Source organism: Salmo salar, chromosome ssa11 (genome assembly GCF_905237065.1).
Source record: "Salmo salar chromosome ssa11, Ssal_v3.1, whole genome shotgun sequence".
Taxonomy (NCBI): Eukaryota; Metazoa; Chordata; class Actinopteri; order Salmoniformes; family Salmonidae; genus Salmo; species Salmo salar.
This window is the reverse complement of record NC_059452.1, coordinates 49,845,663-49,871,540: the sequence shown is the minus strand read 5'-3', so window position 1 is coordinate 49,871,540 and position 25,878 is coordinate 49,845,663. Positions and strand designations below refer to the sequence as shown.

General features: G+C 44.7%; 1 protein-coding gene across 1 annotated transcript; it reads left to right on the top strand.

Annotated features, from left to right (window-relative positions):
- The first annotated feature begins 1 nt into the window (after position 1).
- LOC123725168 (OTU domain-containing protein 7A-like) lies at positions 2 to 4,590 on the top strand. The gene has a single exon (XM_045689749.1). The coding sequence runs from the start codon at positions 2 to 4 to the stop codon at positions 1,184 to 1,186; it is 1,185 nt and encodes a 394-aa protein (XP_045545705.1). The 3' UTR covers positions 1,187 to 4,590.
- Positions 4,591 to 25,878: the final 21,288 nt, after the last annotated feature.

Genomic DNA, 25,878 nt, shown 5'->3' with positions numbered 1-25,878 from the left:
CATGCAGGGCGAGAGGAAGTTCATCTTCGCTGGCCTTCTCCTCACCTCCCACCGCCACCAGTTCCACGAGGAGATGATCTCCTTCTACCTGACCTCCGCTCAGGAGCGCTTCTCTGCCGAGCAGGAGACTAGGAGGAAGGAAGGAGAGAAGAAACCTGCAGCAAACTCTACAACCACGACTACTACGACCAACGGGTCCTCCAACGCCCTGAAGAAACCAGAGCAGGAGAGCGCCCCTCACCGGGAGAGAGAGAGGGAGAAGGAAAGAGAGAGAGAAAAGGAGAGGGAGAGAGAGAGAGAAAGGGAGAGAGAGAGGGAGAGGGAGCGAGACACCCGCACCCCTCCTCCGCCTCCCTCCTGCCCGCCTCCTCCTACTCCCCTTCCCCAGGACTTCATCTCTTCCCCAGCCAGACACCACCAAAGCCATACCCCTCACATCCCCCCACAGATCGCCCTGAAGATGCAGGGCCGCCACAGCCCCTCGCCCCACTCCTCCCCCAGCAACGGTGCAACCAGGAGACCGGGGTCCGTCCCCCCTGTCCCCGGCCCCGTCCCAACTACAGTCCCATTGTCAGCCCACTACAGCCATACCCCTCCCATCCAGAGATCCAGTATCATCCACCTGAGAGACGTCAACCTCCAGGCCCTCCAGGCCCCCAGCTTCCAGCCGGACGACTCCCAGCCCAGCTACAAGCCTCCTCTGGTGGGCACCCTGAAGACCTGTGCCACTTACCCCCAGCAGAACCGCTCTCTGTCCTCCCAGAGCTACTCTCCAGCCCGCCTGTCTGGGGTCTGTTTGGGCACCGGGGTCAACCACGCCCACCCGGGGGTCCCAGGCACCACGGAGCCCTACAACATGCCTGGGGAGCACAAGTCCCACACCTATACCAACGGCTTCAACGCAAGCCACATACAGGACTGTCTGGAGTTCGCCGACGCCGACTCGCCTCAGACCTGGGGGAGCAGTAGCATCACCAGGACGGGGTCAGGGTCCGACAAGGTCAAAGGTCAGATCGGTAGCGCTGGGGGGGGTTGCCTGGTGTACTGCCTGCAGCAGAGGAGGTGCAAGAGGGAGAAGTGCTCCTTCTACGGGCGACCAGAGACAGATAACTACTGTTCCTACTGTTTCAAGGAGGACCTGAAACACAGGGAGAGAGAGGCCAAGGCCCTCAGTAGGCCTGGATAGCCCCTGGCACCGCGCCAGCCAGAGGTGCTGCTACTTTAGCCTGGTGTACTATCTATCACACTACAGGTACTGCAAACCCTGCTGCTGACAACGCAACACAACAGAAGACAACAGAACTGTGTCCATAGAGAAGGAGATAGAACAGGTCTACTCAATAGACTGTCTGTGGACGTTGGGACATCAAGACAGACAGACAGACAGACATGCTCAGAGCCAGGTGATCGCCTGCTCTGTTTAAAACCTTTGATTCCTGTCACTTCTTCTGTCTCAGTGTACAGTACAGTAGGCTACTGTAAAGGACACAACTACTTGATGACAAGCAGGGTAGATCTCTGTCCACTTAACATCTTTGGCCAGCAGGAATTTATAACTTTGTTCGTTTTTTAAATAATTTGGTTCAACTTCAACTTTTAGTTAGTTTATGGGGAAATGTCTGTGTTTTTTGCCCTCAACTTGAATGGCAAACTAAGATATAATTTCAGGCACATACAGTACACATAAAATAGCATTTACATTTTGTTGTGCAGTGGTTCAAAACGTAAACTTAAATCTAACATCAAACTAAAACTGGACTTGATCTTAAAACCTTCAACCAACTTTCAAAACAAACTTCTCAAAGCAATACGTTAGTTACTTCAACGTTTTTTTAAAAATCAATAATTGTCCTAATGGCAACTCACTGTGAACCCTTTCTGTTGTCTATGCACTCATGTTGGCTTCAGTAGAGAGTTCAAATCCTCTGGTGCAGCTGAAAGACAATAGACAACAATAGGCAGGATATTCAGTCAAATGCAAACAAACCCACACTAAGGAAAATATCCGTTTTGTGTGGTGAAAATGTACTTTGTAAGTTAAGTTTTCACTATGCACTCACATTGATTACAGGGTTTAAACGAAACAACAACAAAATCGAATTGGTTGATGTTTTCCTCTACATTCTACAGGTCTTAGATAAACTGAATGTGTTTTCATCAGCAGTTGATTATCTTGATTGTTATTTTACAGGTGCTCTGTGGTGTTGCTACCATTAGGTTGTCCACATTTGAATGTCTTAACGTTCATTACAACGACAAAATAACATGAAATCTCCTGGCCAAAGATGTTAAATATATATAGAGAGAACGCTCTTCAAACACTCCTGAATATAATGACGTTTGGGATCCTTTTTTATGTGTCTGGTTCATGGACTCTCACCATTTAAATGTACAAATATGATTTTGTATTCATTTGAGAGTTTTACACAACTTAAATTATTAATTTGCACATTAGATACCAATGTACAGTAGATAGCAAAAATGAGGAACAAAAATAAGATTAGTATATTGTGTAAAAAAAAAAAAAAAAGGAAAAAAGTCAGTTTGTGTGTTTTTGTGTATAGAGAATGTGATGATGGGGAATTTACAAGCCAAGGCTATAAAAGTGTTATATAGAAAATATTTTTGATATAATTTTCACAAAATGCCATGAAGCAATATTTTGCGCTTTTTTTCTTATGGACACCGTTTGTCACTTTGGTAAGTTACTTTAAGTGCACGGACATTGGGGGTGGGGGAGGGACTGAAAGTGAAGGGTCGGTTGGTCGAGGTGTTCCTGGTTCTACATCATATCAAGGGGAAAATGACCTATAGTATTGTCACGATTGTTTCAATCAATCATGACATTGAAGGGCTGTTGGTTTTAAACGGGTTGATAGATCTTAGATATAGCAACATCCTTCAAGATTACCACATTTATGAGACTACGGGCATGTCACACCCTTCATGGTTGGTCCACTGGGCTGCATATTACTGACAAACTGTAACACGTAGTTAAACAAACGTTTTAAATGTGAAGGGGATATTTCTAGTTTCTGGTTAATCACGAGTCATCAGAAGTCACAGCACGTGATGACAGTGATAACAAATATGTAGTTTTTTTAAAATTCATATGTAAAAGCACACCATATATTCATTAATACTATGTTGTACTTCCACAGTGGTTATTTGTCTGTCCCTGCCATGGCGTTATGTTGTCCTATAGTTTTGGGTTTAAAGACATACTGTTGAGATTCAGGGCCCTGTATTCATAAAGCGTCCCAGAGGAAGAGTACTCATCTAGGATCAGGTCCCCCCCCAGTCCATTCATTATAGTCTTAACAAAGTTGATCCTAGAACAGCACTCCTACTCTGGGAGGCTTAATGAACATGGGGCCTGGTGTCTTGTCACCCAAACACAACCCATCCATTCAGAGTCCTATGGAATAAACAGTGTGAACAGTAACGGTTAGAACCCATCCATTCAGAGTCCTATGGAATAAACAGTGTGAACAGTAACGGTTAGAACCCATCCATTCAGAGTCCTATGGAATAAACAGTGTGAACAGTAACGGTTAGAAGCCATCCATTCAGAGTCCTATGGAATAAACAGTGTGAACAGTAAGTGATAGCATATCAACTAACTCACATAACTGGTACAGTTTCTTCATCTCTACAGTGGGGGAAACCTACCATTAAAATGATAGACTGATCATTTCTTTGTCAGTGGGCAAACGTACAAAATCAGCAGGGGATCAAATACTTTTTTCCCTCACTGTACATAATGGTCATATTGTATGTATATGCAGAGCCGGGGCCTGAACTTATAGATCTGTCTATAGCAAGATGGCAAGGTGTGTGTGTGTGGGTGTGTGTGTGTGTGTCTAATCTGAAATACCTCAGCTGACCTATTCGGGGGTTTAGGGGTTGTCAACAATGGTTTGGCATCGACTTTCACGTCTTTGATTTGCAATAATAATAAATTGTCCTTGTGTTCTGTTGTTGGTATAGATCAGGGGTTCCCAAACGTTTTTACTCGGAGCCCCCCTTCCAGCGTTGGGTAACATCCCGTACCCCCCCATCCCGTCCCGTCCCACGCCACCGTCCCCCCCAGCGCCATGTTTATTTCTATGGTCACCAGCACTGTTCATGACACAAACTGTTGAAACCCCGCTTGTTGGTGGAGAGAATTTAGCAGGTTTAAAGCTTATTTCCTGCAATTCTACACATTTTGTCATGGGGGTGCAAGGAAAATGTTGCCGTTTAATGCCCATTTTCTTGCAATTCTATACATTTTATCATGTCTAATGTGTATTCATGTGATATTTGAGTGGCTCAAAAACTACAACAATATCTATGGGCTAAAAAAAGGGAATAAAAAGAGTGACATGGGCTGATTCATCTGGCCATTCCTGACTAGTTATAAATATCTCTCTAATGTGTACAATGACTAACATGACAAGAGGAACTGATGATGTAATACCCAGTTTAGAAATGTCACCTTGTACATTCTACTATTAGAACTTTCACGACTAAGTTTAAAGCTGGACTGAATTCCTTTAAAAATATATATATATATTTTTTTTAAATTGAGGGGGCCGAACCCTCGCTGCCGACCGCGGGGGGGGACGACGGGACGGGACGACAGTTTGGGAACCACTGGTATAGACGACCACCTATTGTTTCAATCAATCAGCTGTGTTTCAGTACAATGTCTATATGGGGTACATGTCAATGAAGCCAAATGTTACTTTTTTAGTGTCTTAGTTTACCCTTAAATTGCAATAACAACGATAGAGACCTTTGAAAATTGGACTATCCAAACCTTTATTCAAAGAAAGCACTGTTGTGATATTTAAAATGACAAGAAACAAAGCTTAACCTACTGTACCAGTGAGTGGATGAAGTGATGTGCGTTACCAATACCTACCAGTGAGTGGATGAGGTGACGTGCAGCACCAATACCTACCACTGAGTGGATGAGGTGACGTGCATTACCAATACCTACCAGTGAGTGGATGAGGTCATGTGCATTACCAATACCTACCAGTGAGTGGATGAGGTGACGTGCATTACCAATACCTACCAGTGAGTGGATGAGGTGATGTGCATTACCAATACCTACCACTGAGTGGATGAGGTGACGTGCAGCACCAATACCTACCACTGAGTGGATGAGGTGACGCGCAGCACCAATACCTACCACTGAGTGGATGAGGTGACGTGCAGCACCAATACCTACCACTGAGTGGATGAGGTGACGCGCAGCACCAATACCTACCACTGAGTGGATGAGGTGACGTGCAGCACCAATACCTACCACTGAGTGGATGAGGTGCCGTGCAGCACCAATACCTACCACTGAGTGGATGAGGTGACGCGCAGCACCAATACCTACCACTGAGTGGATGAGGTGACGTGCAGCACCAATACCTACCACTGAGTGGATGAGGTGACGTGCAGAGTTAGTTTTTGTCTTACCTTGTGAGAGGTAGTGTGTGGTTCATATAGCCCGTGCAGTGGGATGTGTTCATATCTTAAACAATTATTATAACAATCATTTATACCTGTCTCACGTTTCTGTCTCTTGTTTGTTGTTTTTCACTTTTGAGAAATGTTTGAATACTGTAAAATGTTTCTGTGTGGGAGAATATCACCAGTACCAACTAGGGCAGCACAATTCCAGCAAATGTCTTTCCCACCATTACCAGGTTTTACTGAAATTCTGGTTGGGGGATTACTGGTTTTCCTGCATATTCCCTCCTGATTCCAGGAATATTCCTACCAGGACTTCTGGGAATTTTGGGAATGTTACTGGAATTTATCAACTTTACTGTAGTACAACCCCAGTACCTCTCTCTCCCTTGGGCCCACCCCACCGTAGTACCACCCCAGTACCACCGTAGTACCACCCCAGTACCACCCTAGTACCACCCTAGTACCACCTCACCCTAGTACCACCCTAGTACCACCCTAGTACCACCTCACCCCAGTACCACCTTAGTACCACCCTAGTACCACCTTAGTACCACCCTAGTACCACCTTAGTACCACCCTAGTACCACCTCACCCTAGTACCACCCTAGTACCACCTTAGTACCACCCTAGTACCACCTCACACCTGTACCAGCCTAGTACCACCTTACTACCACCCTAGTACCACCTCACCCCAGTACCACCCTAGTACCACCCTAGTACCACCCTAGTACCACCTCACCCCAGTACCACCCTAGTACCACCTTAGTACCACCCTAGTATCACCTCACCACAGTACCGCCCTAGTACCACCTCACCACAGTACCCCCCTAGTACCACCTTAGTACCACCCTAGTACCACCTCACCCAACACTACCACCCTAGTACCACCCTAGTACCACCTCACCCCAGTACCACCCTAGTACCACCTTAGTACCACCCTAGTACCACCTCACCACAGTACCACCCTAGTACCACCTCACACCTGTACCACCCTAGTACCACCTCACCTTAGTACCACCCCACACTAGTACCACCTTAGTACCACCTCACACCTGTACCACCCTAGTACCACCTTAGTACCACCCTAGTACCACCTCACACCTGTACCACCCTAGTACCACCTTAGTACCACCCTAGTACCACCTTAGTACCACCCTAGTACCACCTTAGTACCACCCTAGTACCACCCTAGTACCACCTTAGTACCACCCTAGTACCTCTTTGTCCCTCAGGTCCAGCTAACTCTTAGTACCACCTCACACCTGTACCACCCTAGTACCACCCTAGTACCACCTCACCCCAGTACCACCCTAGTACCACCTTAGTACCACCCTAGTATCACCTCACCCCAGTACCACCTTAGTACCACCCTAGTACCACCTCACCCCAGTACCACCCTAGTACCACCCTAGTACCACCTCACACCTGTACCACCCTAGTACCACCTTAGTACCACCCTAGTACCACCTCACACTTGTACCACCCTAGTACCACCTTAGTACCACCCTAGTACCACCTCACCCCAGTACCACCCTAGTACCACCTTAGTACCACCCTAGTACCACCCTAGTATCACCTCACCACAGTACCGCCCTAGTACCACCTCACCACAGTACCGCCCTAGTACCACCTTAGTACCACCCTAGTACCACCTCACACCTGTACCACCCTAGTACCACCCTAGTACCACCTTAGTACCGCCCTAGTACCACCCTAGTACCACCTTAGTACCACCCTAGTACCTCTCTGTCCCTCAGGTCCAGCTAACTCTAGCCAAGCTCTCCCACTGAGCCGACATCAGTTCCAGGAGTTCTGCTTCTCTTTTCAAAGTAGCAGGGGAACCTAGGATGGCCCAGAGGCTGTAAAACTCCATGTAAAACAATATTTACTAAGCAAGGATTAGTCGATCTCCCACTACATGGACAAAAGTATGTGGACACGTGTTCGTCGAGCATCTCATTCAAAAATCATGGGCATTAATATGGAGGAATGGAGCAGGGGGTTACCCAGACAGGAAGTCCCCATACTGCCCCATTGCTGAATTCTCATGTCCATTTCTCCTAAAGGGTTACCCAGACAGGAAGTGCCCATACTGCTCCATTCCTCCATTCTCGTGACCATTTGTCCTAAAGGGTTACCCAGACAGGAAGTCCCAGTCTTTACCATGACGCTTTATTCCACCAAGCTCATAGATCCATCTGTGTCCCCAATGGCACCCTATTCCCTATTTAGTGCACTACTTTTGACCAGAGCCCTATGGCACCCTATTCCCTATTTAGTGCACTACTTTTGACCAAAGCCCTGTGGGAATAAGGTGTCATTTCAGACGCTGACCCAGCTCTCTGACCTGTTGCCTCACGTGGCCCTGACTGTGGTTTAAACCCATGTGAACTCGTTCTCTAACCTCTGATCAGTACAATAACACAGGACTGTAACAGGAACCTTCCTCAACAATGGGCTTCATGCTCCACTGCACACTAACACTAGCTAACTAAGTAGTTATCACTACCACTGCCTGGAGGTGTTTTTAAAGAGAAACTCTTCATTCTCCACTGCACACTAACACTAGCTAGCTAAGTAGTTAGCACTACTACTGAGTGGCGCCAGAGTGGCGCAGTGGTCTAAGGCACTGCATCTCAGTGCTAGAGGCGTCACTACAGACCCTGGTTTGATTCCAGGCTGTATCACAACTGGCCATGATTAGGAGTCTTATGCACTGAACCATCCCTCCATAGTGGACTACTCAGTGGTGGAAAAAGTACCTCGTTGTCATACTTGAGTAAAAGTAAAGATACCTTTATAGAAAATGATTAAAGTAAAAGTGGAAGTAACCTGGTAAAATACTATTTGAGTAAAAGTTTTAAAGTATTTGGTTTTAAATATTAAGTATTGACAGTAATAATAAAAGTATAAATCATTTCAAATGTATTATATTAAGCAAACCAGACGGCAGGAATTACCCTAAATAGTGAGAGAATAAAAGCAGAAGTGGTTAAAAAGTGAGGGATGAAATAAAGGGAAGTGAAACGTCCATTTTCAGGTGAAATGACGCAGGGAGAAACGTAACGAGTCCAATGTGTCAATGTCTGGTTGTTATTAGTTATCCTTATGACTTCTTATGCGTCCTCATGTATTCTTTTGACGTCTTGGCTGTGTCCCAAATGGAACCATTTTCCCTATGAGTGTCACGGTTGTCGTGGGTAATGGAGGACCAAAACGCAGCAGGTATGTGTATACTCATCTTCTTTATTATGAGGAAAGAAGGCAAACCCCAAATAAACACGAATACAAAAAGAAACACACCGACAATAAACAGTCCTGTAAGGCTTGACGCTATACACGGAACAATCTCCCACAAACACACAGACAAACACACCCAACTAATATAGGACTTCCAATCAAAGGCAACACCACACAGCTGCCTTCAATTGGAAGTCCACCCCAATTAACTCTACATAGAAACAGACTACCTAGACTAAACATAGAATACATGAATCTCAAACAGTGCCCAACAAACCCCGGAATACTTAAATCAAATGCCCTTCTAGAAAACACCACCCTGAACCACATAAAACAAATACCCTCTGCCACGTACTGACCAAACTACAATAACAATTAACCCTTATACTGGCCAGGACGTGACAATGAGTTGTTATGTGCCCTATGCGTTGTTATGTGTCCTTTATAAGTTGTTATGTGCCCTTTATGAGTTGTTATGTGTCCTTTATGAGTTGTTATGTGCCCTTATGAGTTGTTATGTGCCCTTATGAGTTGTTATGTGCCCTCATGAGTTGTTATGTGCCCTCATGAGTTGTTATGTGCCCTTATGAGTTGTTATGTGCCCTCATGAGTTGTTATGTGCCCTCATGAGTTATGTGCCCTCATGAGTTATGTGCCCTCATGTGAACACTGGTGAGAATGTGCCCAGTCCTCCAATCCTCTCTGGCCCCTCTCTCACAGAGACCTTGGCATGGATACCACTATCAGTGTGACCTGAATAGAAATGCATTGCCCTCACTTGTACGCTATAGTAAATATTAATCTAACGAAACCCTGATTGCAACACAGGCTTTTTACCAACAATCCCTTATCGGTTCCTAGAAAGAGATAGAGGGGTGATTAGGGTAACCTTGCCGTGACAGGGAATTGGAAAGTACATATAGAAAATGGAATTAGAAGATTAGTATTTTTATATCGCCGTGTCTCTGTTGAAATAAGAGACATTTGTACTTCAGGGGTTTGTTTCCCAAATGGCACCCTACTCCCTTTATAGTGCACTACTTTTTACCAGGTCCCATGGTCAGAAGTAGTGCACTATAAAGGGAATTGGGTGCCATTTGGGATGCAGACACAGTGAGATTGATCTCCTGTGTACCAGCTTCTGTTCCCAGTACACTCAGCTCTCTGCCAGTCAGCACACTGTGGGAGTGTGTCAATACTCTCAGTTCTCCAGCCAGTCAGCACACTGTGGGAGTGTGTCAATACTCTCAGTTCTCTAGCCAGTCAGCACACTGTGGGAGTGTGTCAATACTTTCAGTTATAACACTACAGTCAGTACATCCATGACCAACCATCCAATCTAACAATACTGTCAATACATCCATTGCCAACCATCCAGTCTAACACTACTGTCAATACATCCATTACCAACCATCCAGTCTAACAGTACTGTCAATACATCCATTACCAACCATCCAGTCTAACACTACAGTCAATACATCCATGACCAACCATGCAGTCTAACAGTACTGTCAATACATCCATGACCAACCATGCAGTCTAACACTACAGTCAATACATCCATGACCAACCATCCAGTCTAACAGTACTGTCAATACATCCGTGACCAACCATCCAGTCTAACACTACAGTCAATACATCCATGACCAACCATGCAGTCTAACAGTACTGTCAATACATCCATGACCAACCATGCAGTCTAACACTACAGTCAATACATCCATGACCAACCATCCAATCTAACACTACTGTCAATACATCCATGACCAACCATCCAGTCTAACAGTACTGTCAATACATCCATGACCAACCATCCAGTCTAACACTACAGTCAATACATCCATGACCAACCATCCAGTCTAAAACTACTGTCAATACATCCATGACCAACCATCCAGTCTAACAGTACTGTCAATACATCCATGACCAACCATCCAGTCTAACACTACAGTCAATACATCCATGACCAACCATCCAGTCTAACACTACAGTCAATACATCCATGACCAACCATCCAGTCTAACAGTACTGTCAATACATCCATGACCAACCATCCAGTCTAACACTACAGTCAATACATCCATGACCAACCATCCAGTCTAAAACTACTGTCAATACATCCATGACCAACCATCCAGTCTAACAGTACTGTCAATACATCCATGACCAACCATCCAGTCTAACACTACAGTCAATACATCCATGACCCACCATCCAGTCTAACACTACAGTCAATACATCCATGACCAACCATCCAGTCTAACAGTACTGTCAATACATCCATGACCAACCATCCAGTCTAACACTACAGTCAATACATCCATGACCAACCATCCAGTCTAACACTACAGTCAATACATCCATGACCAACCATCCAGTCTAACAGTACTGTCAATACATCCATGACCAACCATCCAGTCTAACAGTACAGTCAATGCATCCATGACCAACCATGCAGTCTAACGCCACGAGCGTAGAGGTGAGCATTATTACCTGAGTATTATAGAGTGTATTAACGTAATGATTTCAACACCCTCCTTCCGTCCCTGCCACCTCTCTTCCGTCCCTGCCAGCTCTCTTCCGTCCCTGCCAGCTCTCTTCCGTCACCACCACCTCTCTTCCGTCACCGCCAGCTCTCTTCCGTCACCTCCACCTCTTTTCTGTCCCTGCCAGCTCTCTTCCGTCCCTGCCACCTCTCTTCCGTCCCTGCCAGCTCTCTTCCGTCCCTGCCACCTCTCTTCTGTCCGTGCCAGCTCTCTTCCGTCCATGCCACCTCTCTTCCGTCCCTGCCAGCTCTCTTCCGTCCCTGCCACCTCTCTTCTGTCCCTGCCACCTCTCTTCCGTCACCGCCACCTCTCTTCCGTCCCTGCCACCTCTCTTCCGTCCCTGCCAGCTCTCTTCTGTCACCGCCACCTCTCTTCCGTCCCTGCCAGCTCTCTTCCGTCCCTGCCACCTCTCTTCCGTCCCTGCCAGCTCTCTTCCGTCCCTGCCAGCTCTCTTCCGTCCCTGCCAGCTTTCTTCCGTCCCTGCCAGCTCTCTTCCGTCCCTGCCAGCTCTCTTCCGTCACCGCCACCTCTCCCTGCAACCCAATGCTCCGTTAATTAAATCTGACCACTTTGCTGTGATAGCAGAAAGATTTCCCGGTTTTGACGGAGGAGGACACAGACTTCTTTCAGAGTGACATTGGCAGGTTGCCTTGCCCCAGTACCATTCAGATATAATATATTCCCACTCTATGCCAGTAACTAGACATGAAGATGAACTGCCAATGTGGCATGGAGGATCAACTTCATAGTCAGAACTACCGCTAGACTTTTCTTCCCCGGGAGAAACTCCAGGCTCTAGTTGTAGCCAGTAACCAGGGCCCAGTTGTTCCTGGTGGTGTCATACAGGCAGGAGACTATCATGTGATATACTGTAAGAAGGGCCCAGGTATGTCCTATCATGTGACCTAGTGATATACTGTAAGAAGAGCCCAGGTATGTCCTATCATGTGACCTAGTGATATACTGTAAGAAGGGCCCAGGTATGTCCTATCATGTGACCTAGTGATATACTGTAAGAAGGGCCCAGGTATGTCCTATCATGTGACCTAGTGATATACTGTAAGAAGAGCCCAGGTATGTCCTATCATGTGACCTAGTGATATACTGTAAGAAGGGCCCAGGTATGTCCTATCATGTGACCTAGTGATGTACTGCAAGAAGGGCCCAGGTATGCTGGGTCCTATCATGTGACCTAGTGATATACTGTAAGAAGGGCCCAGGTATGTCCTATCATGTGACCTAGTGATATACTGTAAGAAGAGCCCAGGTATGTCCTATCATGTGACCTAGTGATATACTGTAAGAAGAGCCCAGGTATGTCCTATCATGTGACCTAGTGATATACTGTAAGAAGAGCCCAGGTATGTCCTATCATGACTGTCAGCCAGGATACCGCACAGATAACTATTAATTCGTCCCAAATGGCACCCTATTCCCAACATTCAGCACTACTACAGGGCCCGTAGTAAGGATTGGGGCGCCAATTGGGACGCATCCATAGTTGTCTGTTGTCAGGGTGACGAAACCGGCGTGAACGGCATATAGTGGGAGCTGTATGTGGCTATGAATTACTGTACAAATTAAACTGTCATCCAGAAAAAGACACTGCCAACATTAAAATGCTTATTTATCAATTTAAGCTACTGTCCAAAAAAGACACGTAAAACATAAAAATGCTAATTTATGAATTTAATTTACCAAATGTAAACTTCACAAATCCATGCATACAAGTTAAGACAACATAACATTATATTGTATAATCCTGTTAATTTTTTCATATTTGCATAGGACATAGTCATCACAAAATATCATCTAGGAAGTAAAAAATAACCTCATAAAAAAAGGTAGACGGAGCAGAGAGACACATCAGACCAGCACAGGAATGACTGTACATTTCTGGCATTCTGTACATTCATGTTTGCAGGGAACTGTACAGCTGGGATACCTCAACATAGTGACTGAGTTTCATTGAGATGTATACACATTATGGTTCCCATGGCAGCATAGCTGTGGTCGATCGTGAAAAAAATATATATATACATACTGGGACAAATATTCGTCAATATTATAGAAGACATCATTTAGACTCTAAAGAGGGTTCATTTTTTTCCAAAGCTGGTACAGGTAAAGCCATCGGTGTGATTGACTTCAGGCAAACACAGACAGCGTTATCATAACACTACTCTTACAGCAAACTAACGATGAGCTTAAACACCACGTGCCCCCATTTAGAAGGCAGGTTCTGTTGGTATGTTTACAGGGCAGCACAGAGACACACAAGGTGATCAATTAATCATTTCTTCAGTGATTCAACCCTGATTGGAAATCATTCTACCACTCTAAAGAGGGGGGGGGGGTCACCTCAGATATACTGTGTATTCCCCATATTGATACTAGAGCTACAGAATGTTAGCTTAGCCCGTAGACTACTTGGTCTCAGAGACCACACTTAACAGTACAGTAGGAGACATATTTCTGCCCGAATGGAAACTTCCAGCCACATATTTCTGCCCGAATGGAAACTTCCAGCCACATATTTCTGCTGGCAGCAGTGATTCTATATTTTGTGTGATCAAACAAGGATCAAGACAACCAAAGTAACAAGGTGGAGGACTGCAACATTCCTACAGGTTTCCTCCAATAGAGCTTAGAGGAATTATCATGTGACCGTTCGTATGGACTTCAGAGGCCCTCGTTGACAGATATGAACACAGTTTACTGTACTGGACATTATGAACACAGTCTACTGTATTGGACATTATGAACACAGTCTACTGTACTGGACATTATGAACACAGTCTACTGTATTGGACATTATGAACACAGTCTACTGTATTGGACATTATGAACACAGTCTACTGTACTGGACATTATGAATACAGTCTACTGTACTGGACATTATGAACACAGTCTACTGTATTGGACATTATGAACACAGTCTACTGTGTTGGACATTATGAACACAGTTCAGTGTATTGTATATATCTGAAATGGCACCCTACTTCATTTTAAAGTGCACTACTTTGGAACAGAGCAGTGGACTAGAGAAACTAGGGTGTCATTTTGCACCACAGTCACCTGCTGACATCATAACGGAGCATGAGGTAACAGAGCGTCTTGCTGCCATGGTAACCACAGGAAACCAAATCCTCACAAAGACGCAGGACAACCCTCCCGCTGTGGTTATAAAAGCAACGCAGGTCCTCATTAAGAGATATGGCGGTAGAGACCTCTTCCCAGACCTCTTGTTCTCTTGTGAGCAGGTCCTCATTAAGAGATATGGCGGTAGAGACCTCTTCCCAGGCCTCTTGTTCTCTTGTGAGCAGGTCCTCATTAAGAGATATGGAGGTAGAGACCTCTTCCCAGGCCTCTTGTTCTCTTGTGAGCAGGTCCTCATTAAGAGATATGGAGGTAGAGACCTCTTCCCAGACCGCTTGTTCTCTTGTGAGCAGGTCCTCATTAAGAGATATGGAGGTAGAGACCTCTTCCCAGACTGCTTGTTCTCTTGTGGGTAATTTCAAAGCTTAATGGTGCTAAAAGCAAAAAAGGTACAATATTGGTAGCCTGAGACTGATGAAGGATGTGTTTCTTCTGCAAGAGCAGAATGTTCTGTACCCACTTATGATATATACCTTGTCAGACTACTGGAGTCTTGTAGAGAAAATATCCCATGTCTTTCCATCTAGCTACCACACACACACAGGGAGAGAGAGAGAGTGTGGCCTCAAACAGCTCTCCCTCTGCTGAGAAGCAGGCTAGAACTAGTAGTAACAGCAATGAAATGCTGTCTTTACTAGGGACGTGTCTAAAGAGGAATCATGTAGTTATGAACATTCATCTGTACCTGACCACTTTGGTGACTATCAGATCTGGCTTTAGGCAGGATGTGTTCTCAGTTACTATGACGATGTCAGCTGATAAAGGGGAACAGTATAAGTATAAATGGTACATCGCTCTTCCCAATTTATTTTTATTTAACTAGGCAAAAGTCAGTTAAGGTAGAAATTCTTATTTTCAATGACAGCCTAGGAACGGTGGGTTAACTGCCTTGTTCAGGGGGCAGCACGACAGATTTTTACGTCGTCAGCTCGGGGGATTCTATCTTGCAACCTTTCGGTTAATAGTCCAACGCTCTCTAACCACTAGGCTACCTGCCGCCCCGGGAGCACGAGCAATACATGCATATGGTACTGCACCACGATGGCACTTTGTCTGACATCATTTAATAAAGTGATTATCCACTATCAGTGACTGATATTATTAAAGACGGTCGATGAGAACGTTTTGTATCCCTGACAATGTATACCGGTGACTGACTGAAAATCTCCTCAAGGGGAGTCTTGAATATGACCATTTTTTTGCCTTGTTTTCTGAGAGCAACTCTACTAGACTAGAGCATAAACTAAATAGTATAAAGAAATACAAAGTAATAAGCAAACTAAGAAAAAGAACATGAATTGATAATGAATCTATTACTTGAATTGTCAAATGAATCACAGTCAAGAATATAGTACAAAGTTCAAAATAAATACAATCCATTAAATGAGGTTAGGCCAGATACATTGGTTTTAGGTGAAGTAAGCAGTGTACATACATGGCATAAAATGAAATATCATTATCCTTTGGAATAGGCGTTCACCTGTCACCGTTCTGCTACAGTTGATGGCTGTTTGGCATGTCCTAGATGCAACACAGACCATGTCAAAAATCCAACATTAAACTATAGATACAACATTCTGAACATAAGAGAATACATTCTACTGCATCTGTCCCTTTTGCAGTGAGATTAAAGTCAATCTAAGTAAATCATTTTCAGAGAAGATTAAAAACTCGAGTTCATATTTGAGTTCCGCCTCTCGTTTAAATTTACTCATACACAAAGTGTTATACAAATTGTGTTCGTGCTGCGCCATCAATTGTCTGCTGAATATAGCTATAGGTTTGTTATGGAATGATCACTGTTTTATTTAACCACAATTCCATCAAATCTCAACCATGATAATTAGTCACAGCTCTTGTGTAGCCTAATGGCATCGTTTTATAACCCAGAGCAGGGTTCAGGGTCAAAAACACAGCATAACTTGTAACAACAACATGATAAAAACCTGAAGTCATTTTGTTCAAGGATTTTATATTTTCCCCATTCCTTGGTAGTCACCGTCATTTATTGTAATGACATGAGCTTAACCTTATCTAGCTCCAAAATGCAGATCCTGAAAGTCACGCCAGTTGTGATGTTTTGATAAGTAGTTCCGGAATGATGCATTGTGTTTTGGATAGGACGTGATGAGAGTAAAATAGGCTGGAATGAGATAATATATGAACATTTAAACAGCTGTTGTTGTTTATATGGTTAAGCGTCACTCTGAAAGAGAACGCGATGACAAATATATTCACAACAGTTGGGTTTAATTTGCTCTGAAATTACAACTTCCTGAATCATTTCCCTGCGATGTCTTTGCGTTACAGACAAAGATGTAGAGTTTTCTGAGATTACGAGATAAATGAATAATGTCCTGACGTTCTATTCGTAATGCTTAGCATCAATCAAGCATGAGAAAAATTAAATAATGTAGCAAATCAATTAAAAAACATGATATGAACACACACACAGGTGATAATAACAAAATGTACAAAACACAAAATAACACCGTAGTAGTTCAAATAAAACATGGAAATAACAGAAAGCCAGAAAATAATATTGAAATCTAACAAATAAATGTCTAGTAATATACTCACTATAATAATCAAAGTCTAGAGCGCTGGTCAAAAACACACCTGGCATCTCTCAGTCAATCCTGGACACCCTCAGTGAGGTTTCAGTTTCAAAAGGGGAAATTTTTAAACAACTGTTATCTTACACTCTTCACTTTGTCTCTTTGAACCAAATTCAAATTGTAGAGGTACATATGACCATTACCTAGACATTGTTCAGGTTGGACCATCTTATGTTTAAGTGGTCAGTAAAAGGAATTGTGGGTATTGGAATAGTGTGAAAGGGCATTAGAGGATCAGCTTCCTGACTGGCTGCTGACACTGAACTAGACTAGAGAAGAAATATCTACAATCATAACTGAATTGGCTGACTGACCGACTACCTGACTGACTGATTGTCTGACTGACTGTGCAAAGTGTTATAGAGATAGTGAGGTATATTGCATGTTCTGAATGAACGAATGGACACCAGTTACAACGCACTGGATTTTCTGTTTTCAGATATTCCCTACATGGTCAGACAAGCACTGACCATGACGGATAGGATGGTATGAATGTATCCAACAAGAGACTGTGTAAATGTTTAAATGTACATGGTATATGTTGCACGAAAGAAAGAAAATAACATATAGAACATTCAACAGAGTCCAGTTAACTGATGAGCATGTGATTATGGAGGTATCTGACAGCTACAGAGACATTTCAAAATGGCCACCTGTCACCTATTCTGAATGGCTTTTAAAAATGAGTTTTTTTTGTGGAACACGACAGGGCTGTCCCTTCACTCCTCCTTAGTTTGAGTTTACAGTGGAATTCCGTGATTACTCAAGACACAGTGGGCTGAACCAAGCCTCTCTTTACACAGCGTTAGAGGAGAGATATCTTAGAGTAGTTCCACTGTGCTGAATGTCTGGGCTAACTGGCATAGTGGTGATGCTGTGTGTTTTTACAAGGGGAGTTTCTATTTGGAAGGGAGGGAGAAAAGCTGATTCTGGTTTCTTTTAGGTGACTAGGAAGAGAGAGGCCCATGGGGAGGCTGAGGGAAGGCAGGAGGGGATGGGGGATACTGAGGGGGAGTCAGGGGGACAAGGCTGGCCATTCACAGGCCTGACACCTGCTTCCTTCACCCTGTGAAGGATTCCTAGAACTCTCTCCAGCTGGACTCTCTCTTCTCTTTGTGTGTGTGTGTGTGTGTGTGTGTGTGTGTGTGTGTGTGTGTGTGTGTGTGTGTGTGTGTGTGTGTGTGTGCGAGCATGTTCGTGTAGCCTTTTAATGAAAGCCAACACTGAGGCGGTGCAACGGCAGCCCAGCCAAAACCAAGGGCCTCAGCTTAGCTCATTGAAAAGCTAAAGCACAGTAGATTAGTCAGAGGAAGCAGAGAAATCCTCAGACTATTTTAGACCTGGAGGCATTATTTTAGACTGGTCATAATTTACAGTGTCTTTAATACAGAGTGTAGACTGACATGAGCACCGCTGTGCTGAAAGCTAGCTCTGTCTTATATTTCCTACTTTTCCTGAACTTTTCACTGGGTTGGACTAGAAACGCTGCCAACAGAGCTTGGAACACTGCTGGTAGTTCCAAGAAAGCAGAAAGAAAGGGAGACGCACACTGCAGAGCTTTGCCTTTCAGCTGGAGTCAATTTGGTTATATCACAAATGGCACCCTATTCTCTATATAGTGCACTACTTTTGACTAGGGCCCAAATAGGGAATAGGGTGCCATTTGGGAGCCATCCTGTAGCTTCACTAGTACGATCACAGAGGAACGGTACAGATAACCAGGTCTTTATGAGAGTGGGTCTACAGGCTGCTTACAATGATGAGATTGTTTTAAAACAGGCTGTAAAGAACATGTTGAGTTAATCTACTGTAAACTGAAATCGAAGGGCCTTCCCAGAGCTATAAACCAGGCCTTGGGTGTGTTTGGGAATCTGAGGCATGCTAGAAACAGTTGGATGGTAGGGTACTAATAAATATGGCAGGGTACTAATAAAAACATTGCCACATTGCAAAGATACATCTTAAATGGTACCCTATTCCCTATAAAGTGCACTACCTATAGGCCCTGGTCAAAAGTAGTGCACTGTATAGAGAATAGGGTGCCAGAATAGCGTGCCACCGCCCAGGTATGAAACCTGTGACTTCATGTAGAGACAGATCAGATCGTCAAGGTGATGAGAACAACAACTGTTGAGGGGAGAATTCTCAGTGAATCTAAAGGGCAGCCAACGACATGGTTAACACTGTATTCATCAGGAGATTTTCTCTCCTCTACACTGTTTGTTCTGTGTGACTAAGTCAAGTTTCTGTACGTCACATAACTCAAGATAAAGTCAAGATTAAAGACCAATTAATAACTAATGTTTCCCGCCATGCATCTCTTTACTGATCCCATTCACCTGGAGTTTTTCCTCACTCCTGTCCTGTGCAGTCTGTCTGTCCTGTGATTAAGTCAATTCTCTGTACAGTCACTCTGGGCCAACTCAAGGGTACAGTGTCAGGATTAAATTGAACTTTAGTGACCTTTAGTGACATTTAGAAGCTGGTAGAAGGGGATGAAGGCGGTTTACAGTAACCGCCCGGTGAGGTTCTCAGTGAAGTTTAGAAGCTGGTAGAAGGGGATGAAGGCAGTTTACAGTAACACCCAGGCGAGGTTCTCAGAGTGATCTCACTGGGTGTTTCTTATAACAGATTACCAGTGATAGATAGATAGTATTTTTATTATACCACACAGTTCTTATAGGGATTCTTATAATGACTCCATCTGGCCTCTAATCTCTGTCTAAGGTAGATAGAATATTTTGTAGAGGAGTTAACCTCCTTTTAAAAATAGCTACAAGTGGATGTTCTGCCCTCAGGAACTAACTGTTGTCCCTGTACAAGCTACAGGCTATTTAACTGCCCTCATTTCGTCCAGGCTGTTATAGAGTTAGCTAGCTGTAGGATAGAGCTGTAGGGCCTTGTAGGAGCTAGTTAACTGCCCTCATTTCTCCCAGGCTGTTATAGAGTTAGCTAGCTGTAGGATAGAGCTGTAGGGCCTTGTAAGAGCTAGTTAACTGCCCTCATTTCTCCCAGGCTGTTATAGAGTTAGCTAGCTGTAGGATAGAGCTGTAGGGCCTTGTAGGAGCTAGTTAACTGCCCTCATTTCTCCCAGGCTGTTATAGAGTTAGCTAGCTGTAGGATAGAGCTGTAGGGCCTTGTAGGAGCTAGTTAACTGCCCTCATTTCTCCCAGGCTGTTATAGAGTTAGCTAGCTGTAGGATAGAGCTGTAGGGCCTTGTAGGAGCTAGTTAACTGCCCTCATTTCTCCCAGCAGGATGTAGAGTTACCTACAGACAAGTTAACTGTCCTCCTCATGTCTCCCAGCCTGTATGGGACTATAATAACTCTAGTTAACTGTCCTCCTCATGTCTCACAGCCTGTATGGGACTATAACTCTAGTTAACTGTCCTCCTCATGTCTCCCAGCCTGTATGGGGCTATAACTCTAGATAACTGTCCTCCTCATGTCTACCAGCCTGTATGGGGCTATAATAACTCTAGTTAACTGTCCTCCTCATGTCTCCCAGCCTGTATGGGGCTATAACTCTAGTTAACTGTCCTCCTCATGTCTCCCAGCCTGTATGGGACTATAATAACTCTAGTTAACTGTCCTCCTCATGTCTCCCAGCCTGTATGGGACTATAATAACTCTAGTTAACTGTTCTCCTCATGTCTCCCAGCCTGTATGGGGCTATAATAACTCTAGTTAACTGTCCTCATGTCTCCCAGCCTGTATGGGACTATAATAACTCTAGTTAACTGTCCTCCTCATGTCTCCCAGCCTGTATGGGACTATAATAACTCTAGTTAACTGTCCTCCTCATGTCTCCCAGCCTGTATGGGACTATAACTCTAGTTAACTGTCCTCCTCATGTCTCCCAGCCTGTATGGGACTATAACTCTAGTTAACTGTCCTCCTCATGTCTCCCAGCCTGTATGGGACTATAACTCTAGTTAACTGTCCTCCTCATGTCTCCCAGCCTGTATGGGACTATAACTCTAGTTAACTGTCCTCCTCATGTCTCCCAGCCTGTATGGGACTATAATAACTCTAGTTAACTGTACTCATGTCTCCCAGCCTGTATGGGACTATAACTCTAGTTAACTGTCCTCCTCATGTCTCCGAGCCTGTATGGGGCTATAACTCTAGTTAACTGTCCTCCTCATGTCTCCCAGCCTGTATGGGACTATAATAACTCTAGTTAACTGTCCTCCTCATGTCTCCCAGCCTGTATGGGGCTATAATAACTCTAGTTAACTGTCCTCCTCATGTCTCCCAGCCTGTATGGGACTATAATAACTCTAGTTAACTGTCCTCCTCATGTCTCCCAGCCTGTATGGGGCTATAACTCTAGATAACTGTCCTCCTCATGTCTCCCAGCCTGTATGGGGCTATAACTCTAGTTAACTGTCCTCCTCATGTCTCCCAGCCTGTATGGGGCTATAATAACTCTAGTTAACTGTCCTCCTCATGTCTCCCAGCCTGTATGGGACTATAATAACTCTAGTTAACTGTCCTCCTCATGTCTCCCAGCCTGTATGGGGCTATAACTCTAGTTAACTGTCCTCCTCATGTCTCCCAGCATGTATGGGGCTATAACTCTAGTTAACTGTCCTCCTCATGTCTCCCAGCCTGTATGGGGCTATAATAACTCTAGTTAACTGTCCTCCTCATGTCTCCCAGCCTTTATGGGACTATAATAACTCTAGTTAACTGTCCTCCTCATGTCTCCCAGCCTGTATGGGACTATAACTCTAGTTAACTGTCCTCCTCATGTCTCCCAGCCTGTATGGAACTATAATAACTCTAGTTAACTGTCCTCCTCATGTCTCCCAGCCTGTATGGAACTATAATAACTCTAGTTAACTGTCCTCCTCATGTCTCCCAGCCTGTATGGGGCTATAACTCTAGTTAACTGTCCTCCTCATGTCTCATAGCCTGTATGGGACTATAATAACTCTAGTTAACTGTCCTCCTCATGTCTCCCAGCCTGTATGGGGCTATAACTCTAGTTAACTGTCCTCCTCATGTCTCCCAGCCTGTATGGGACTATAACTCTAGTTAACTGTCCTCCTCATGTCTCCGAGCCTGTATGGGGCTATAACTCTAGTTAACTGTCCTCCTCATGTCTCCCAGCCTGTATGGGACTATAATAACTCTAGTTAACTGTCCTCCTCATGTCTCCCAGCATGTATGGGGCTATAATAACTCTAGTTAACTGTCCTCCTCATGTCTCCCAGCCTGTATGGGACTATAATAACTCTAGTTAACTGTCCTCCTCATGTCTCCCAGCCTGTATGGGGCTATAACTCTAGATAACTGTCCTCCTCATGTCTCCCAGCCTGTATGGGGCTATAACTCTAGTTAACTGTCCTCCTCATGTCTCCCAGCCTGTATGGGGCTATAATAACTCTAGTTAACTGTCCTCCTCATGTCTCCCAGCCTGTATGGGACTATAATAACTCTAGTTAACTGTCCTCCTCATGTCTCCCAGCCTGTATGGGGCTATAACTCTAGTTAACTGTCCTCCTCATGTCTCCCAGCATGTATGGGGCTATAACTCTAGTTAACTGTCCTCCTCATGTCTCCCAGCCTGTATGGGGCTATAATAACTCTAGTTAACTGTCCTCCTCATGTCTCCCAGCCTTTGTGGGACTATAATAACTCTAGTTAACTGTCCTCCTCATGTCTCCCAGCCTGTATGGGACTATAACTCTAGTTAACTGTCCTCCTCATGTCTCCCAGCCTGTATGGAACTATAATAACTCTAGTTAACTGTCCTCCTCATGTCTCCCAGCCTGTATGGAACTATAATAACTCTAGTTAACTGTCCTCCTCATGTCTCCCAGCCTGTATGGGGCTATAACTCTAGTTAACTGTCCTCCTCATGTCTCCCAGCCTGTATGGGACTATAATAACTCTAGTTAACTGTCCTCCTCATGTCTCCCAGCCTGTATGGGGCTATAACTCTAGTTAACTGTCCTCCTCATGTCTCCCAGCCTGTATGGGACTATAACTCTATTTAACTGTCCTCCTCATGTCTCCCAGCCTGTATGGGGCTATAACTCTAGTTAACTGTCCTCATCATGTCTCCCAGCCTGTATGGGACTATAACTCTAGTTAACTGTCCTCCTCATGTCTCCCAGCCTGTATGGGGCTATAACTCTAGTTAACTGTCCTCCTCATGTCTCCCAGCCTGTATGGGACTATAATAACTCTAGTTAACTGTCCTCCTCATGTCTCCCAGCCTGTATGGAACTATAATAACTCTAGTTAACTGTCCTCCTCGTGTCTCCCAGCCTGTATGGAACTATAATAACTCTAGTTAACTGTCCTCCTCATGTCTCCCATGCCTGTATGGGACTATAATAACTCTAGTTAACTGTCCTCCTCATGTCTCCCAGCCTGTATGGGACTATAATAACTCTAGTTAACTGTCCTCCTCATGTCTCCCAGCCTGTATGGGGCTATAACTCTAGTTAACTGTCCTCCTCATGTCTCCCAGCCTGTATGGGACTATAATAACTCTAGTTAACTGTCCTCCTCATGTCTCCCAGCCTGTATGGGGCTATAACTCTAGTTAACTGTCCTCCTCATGTCTCCCAGCCTGTAGGGGCTATAACTCTAGTTAACTGTCCTCCTCATGTCTCCCAGCCTGTATGGGACTATAATAACTCTAGTTAACTGTCCTCCTCATGTCTCCCAGCCTGTATGGAACTATAATAACTCTAGTTAACTGTCCTCCTCATGTCTCCCAGCCTGTATGGGGCTATAACTCTAGTTAACTGTCCTCCTCATGTCTCCCAGCCTGTATGGGACTATAATAACTCTAGTTAACTGTCCTCCTCATGTCTCCCAGCCTGTATGGGGCTATAACTCTAGTTAACTGTCCTCCTCATGTCTCCCAGCCTGTATGGGACTATAACTCTATTTAACTGTCCTCCTCATGTCTCCCAGCCTGTATGGGGCTATAACTCTAGTTAACTGTCCTCATCATGTCTCCCAGCCTGTATGGGACTATAACTCTAGTTAACTGTCCTCCTCATGTCTCCCAGCCTGTATGGGGCTATAACTCTAGTTAACTGTCCTCCTCATGTCTCCCAGCCTGTATGGGACTATAATAACTCTAGTTAACTGTCCTCCTCATGTCTCCCAGCCTGTATGGAACTATAATAACTCTAGTTAACTGTCCTCCTCGTGTCTCCCAGCCTGTATGGAACTATAATAACTCTAGTTAACTGTCCTCCTCATGTCTCCCATGCCTGTATGGGACTATAATAACTCTAGTTAACTGTCCTCCTCATGTCTCCCAGCCTGTATGGGACTATAATAACTCTAGTTAACTGTCCTCCTCATGTCTCCCAGCCTGTATGGGGCTATAACTCTAGTTAACTGTCCTCCTCATGTCTCCCAGCCTGTATGGGACTATAATAACTCTAGTTAACTGTCCTCCTCATGTCTCCCAGCCTGTATGGGGCTATAACTCTAGTTAACTGTCCTCCTCATGTCTCCCAGCCTGTAGGGGCTATAACTCTAGTTAACTGTCCTCCTCATGTCTCCCAGCCTGTATGGGGCTATAACTCTAGTTAACTGTCCTCCTCATGTCTCCCAGCCTGTATGGGACTATAATAACTCTAGTTAACTGTCCTCCTCATGTCTCCCAGCCTGTATGGGACTATAACTCTAGTTAACTGTCCTCCTCATGTCTCCCAGCCTGTATGGGGCTATAACTCTAGTTAACTGTCCTCCTCATGTCTCCCTGCCTGTATGGGGCTATAACTCTAGTTAACTGTCCTCCTCATGTCTCCCAGCCTGTATGGGGCTATAACTCTAGTTAACTGTCCTCCTCATGTCTCCCAGCCTGTATGGGGCTATAACTCTAGTTAACTGTCCTCCTCATGTCTCCCAGCCTGTATGGGACTATAATAACTCTAGTTAACTGTCCTCCTCATGTCTCCCAGCCTGTATGGGGCTATAACTCTAGTTAACTGTCCTCCTCATGTCTCCCAGCCTGTATGGGGCTATAATAACTCTAGTTAACTGTCCTCCTCATGTCTCCCAGCCTGTATGGGACTATAATAACTGTAGTTAACTGTCCTCCTCATGTCTCCCAGCTTGTATGGGGCTATAATAACTCTAGTTAACTGTCCTCCTCATGTCTCCCAGCCTGTATGGAACTATAATAACTCTAGTTAACTGTCCTCCTCATGTCTCCCAGCCTGTATGGAACTATAATAACTCTAGTTAACTGTCCTCCTCATGTCTCCCAGCCTGTATGGGGCTATAACTCTAGTTAACTGTCCTCCTCATGTCTCCCAGCCTGTATGGGGCTATAACTCTAGTTAACTGTCCTCATCATGTCTCCCAGCCTGTATGGGACTATAACTCTAGTTAACTGTCCTCCTCATGTCTCCCAGCCTGTATGGGGCTATAACTCTAGTTAACTGTCCTCCTCATGTCTCCCAGCCTGTATGGGACTATAATAACTCTAGTTAACTGTCCTCCTCATGTCTCCCAGCCTGTATGGGGCTATAACTCTAGTTAACTGTCCTCCTCATGTCTCCCAGCCTGTATGGGACTATAATAACTCTAGTTAACTGTCCTCCTCATGTCTCCCAGCCTGTATGGGGCTGTAACTCTAGTTAACTGTCCTCCTCATGTCTCCCAGCCTGTATGGGGCTATAATAACTCTAGTTAACTGTCCTCCTCATGTCTCCCAGCCTGTATGGGACTATAACTCTAGTTAACTGTCCTCCTCATGTCTCCCAGAATGTACGGGACTATAATAACTCTAGTTAACTGTCCTCCTCATGTCTCCCAGCCTGTATGGGGCTATAACTCTAGTTAACTGTCCTCCTCATGTCTCCCAGCCTGTAT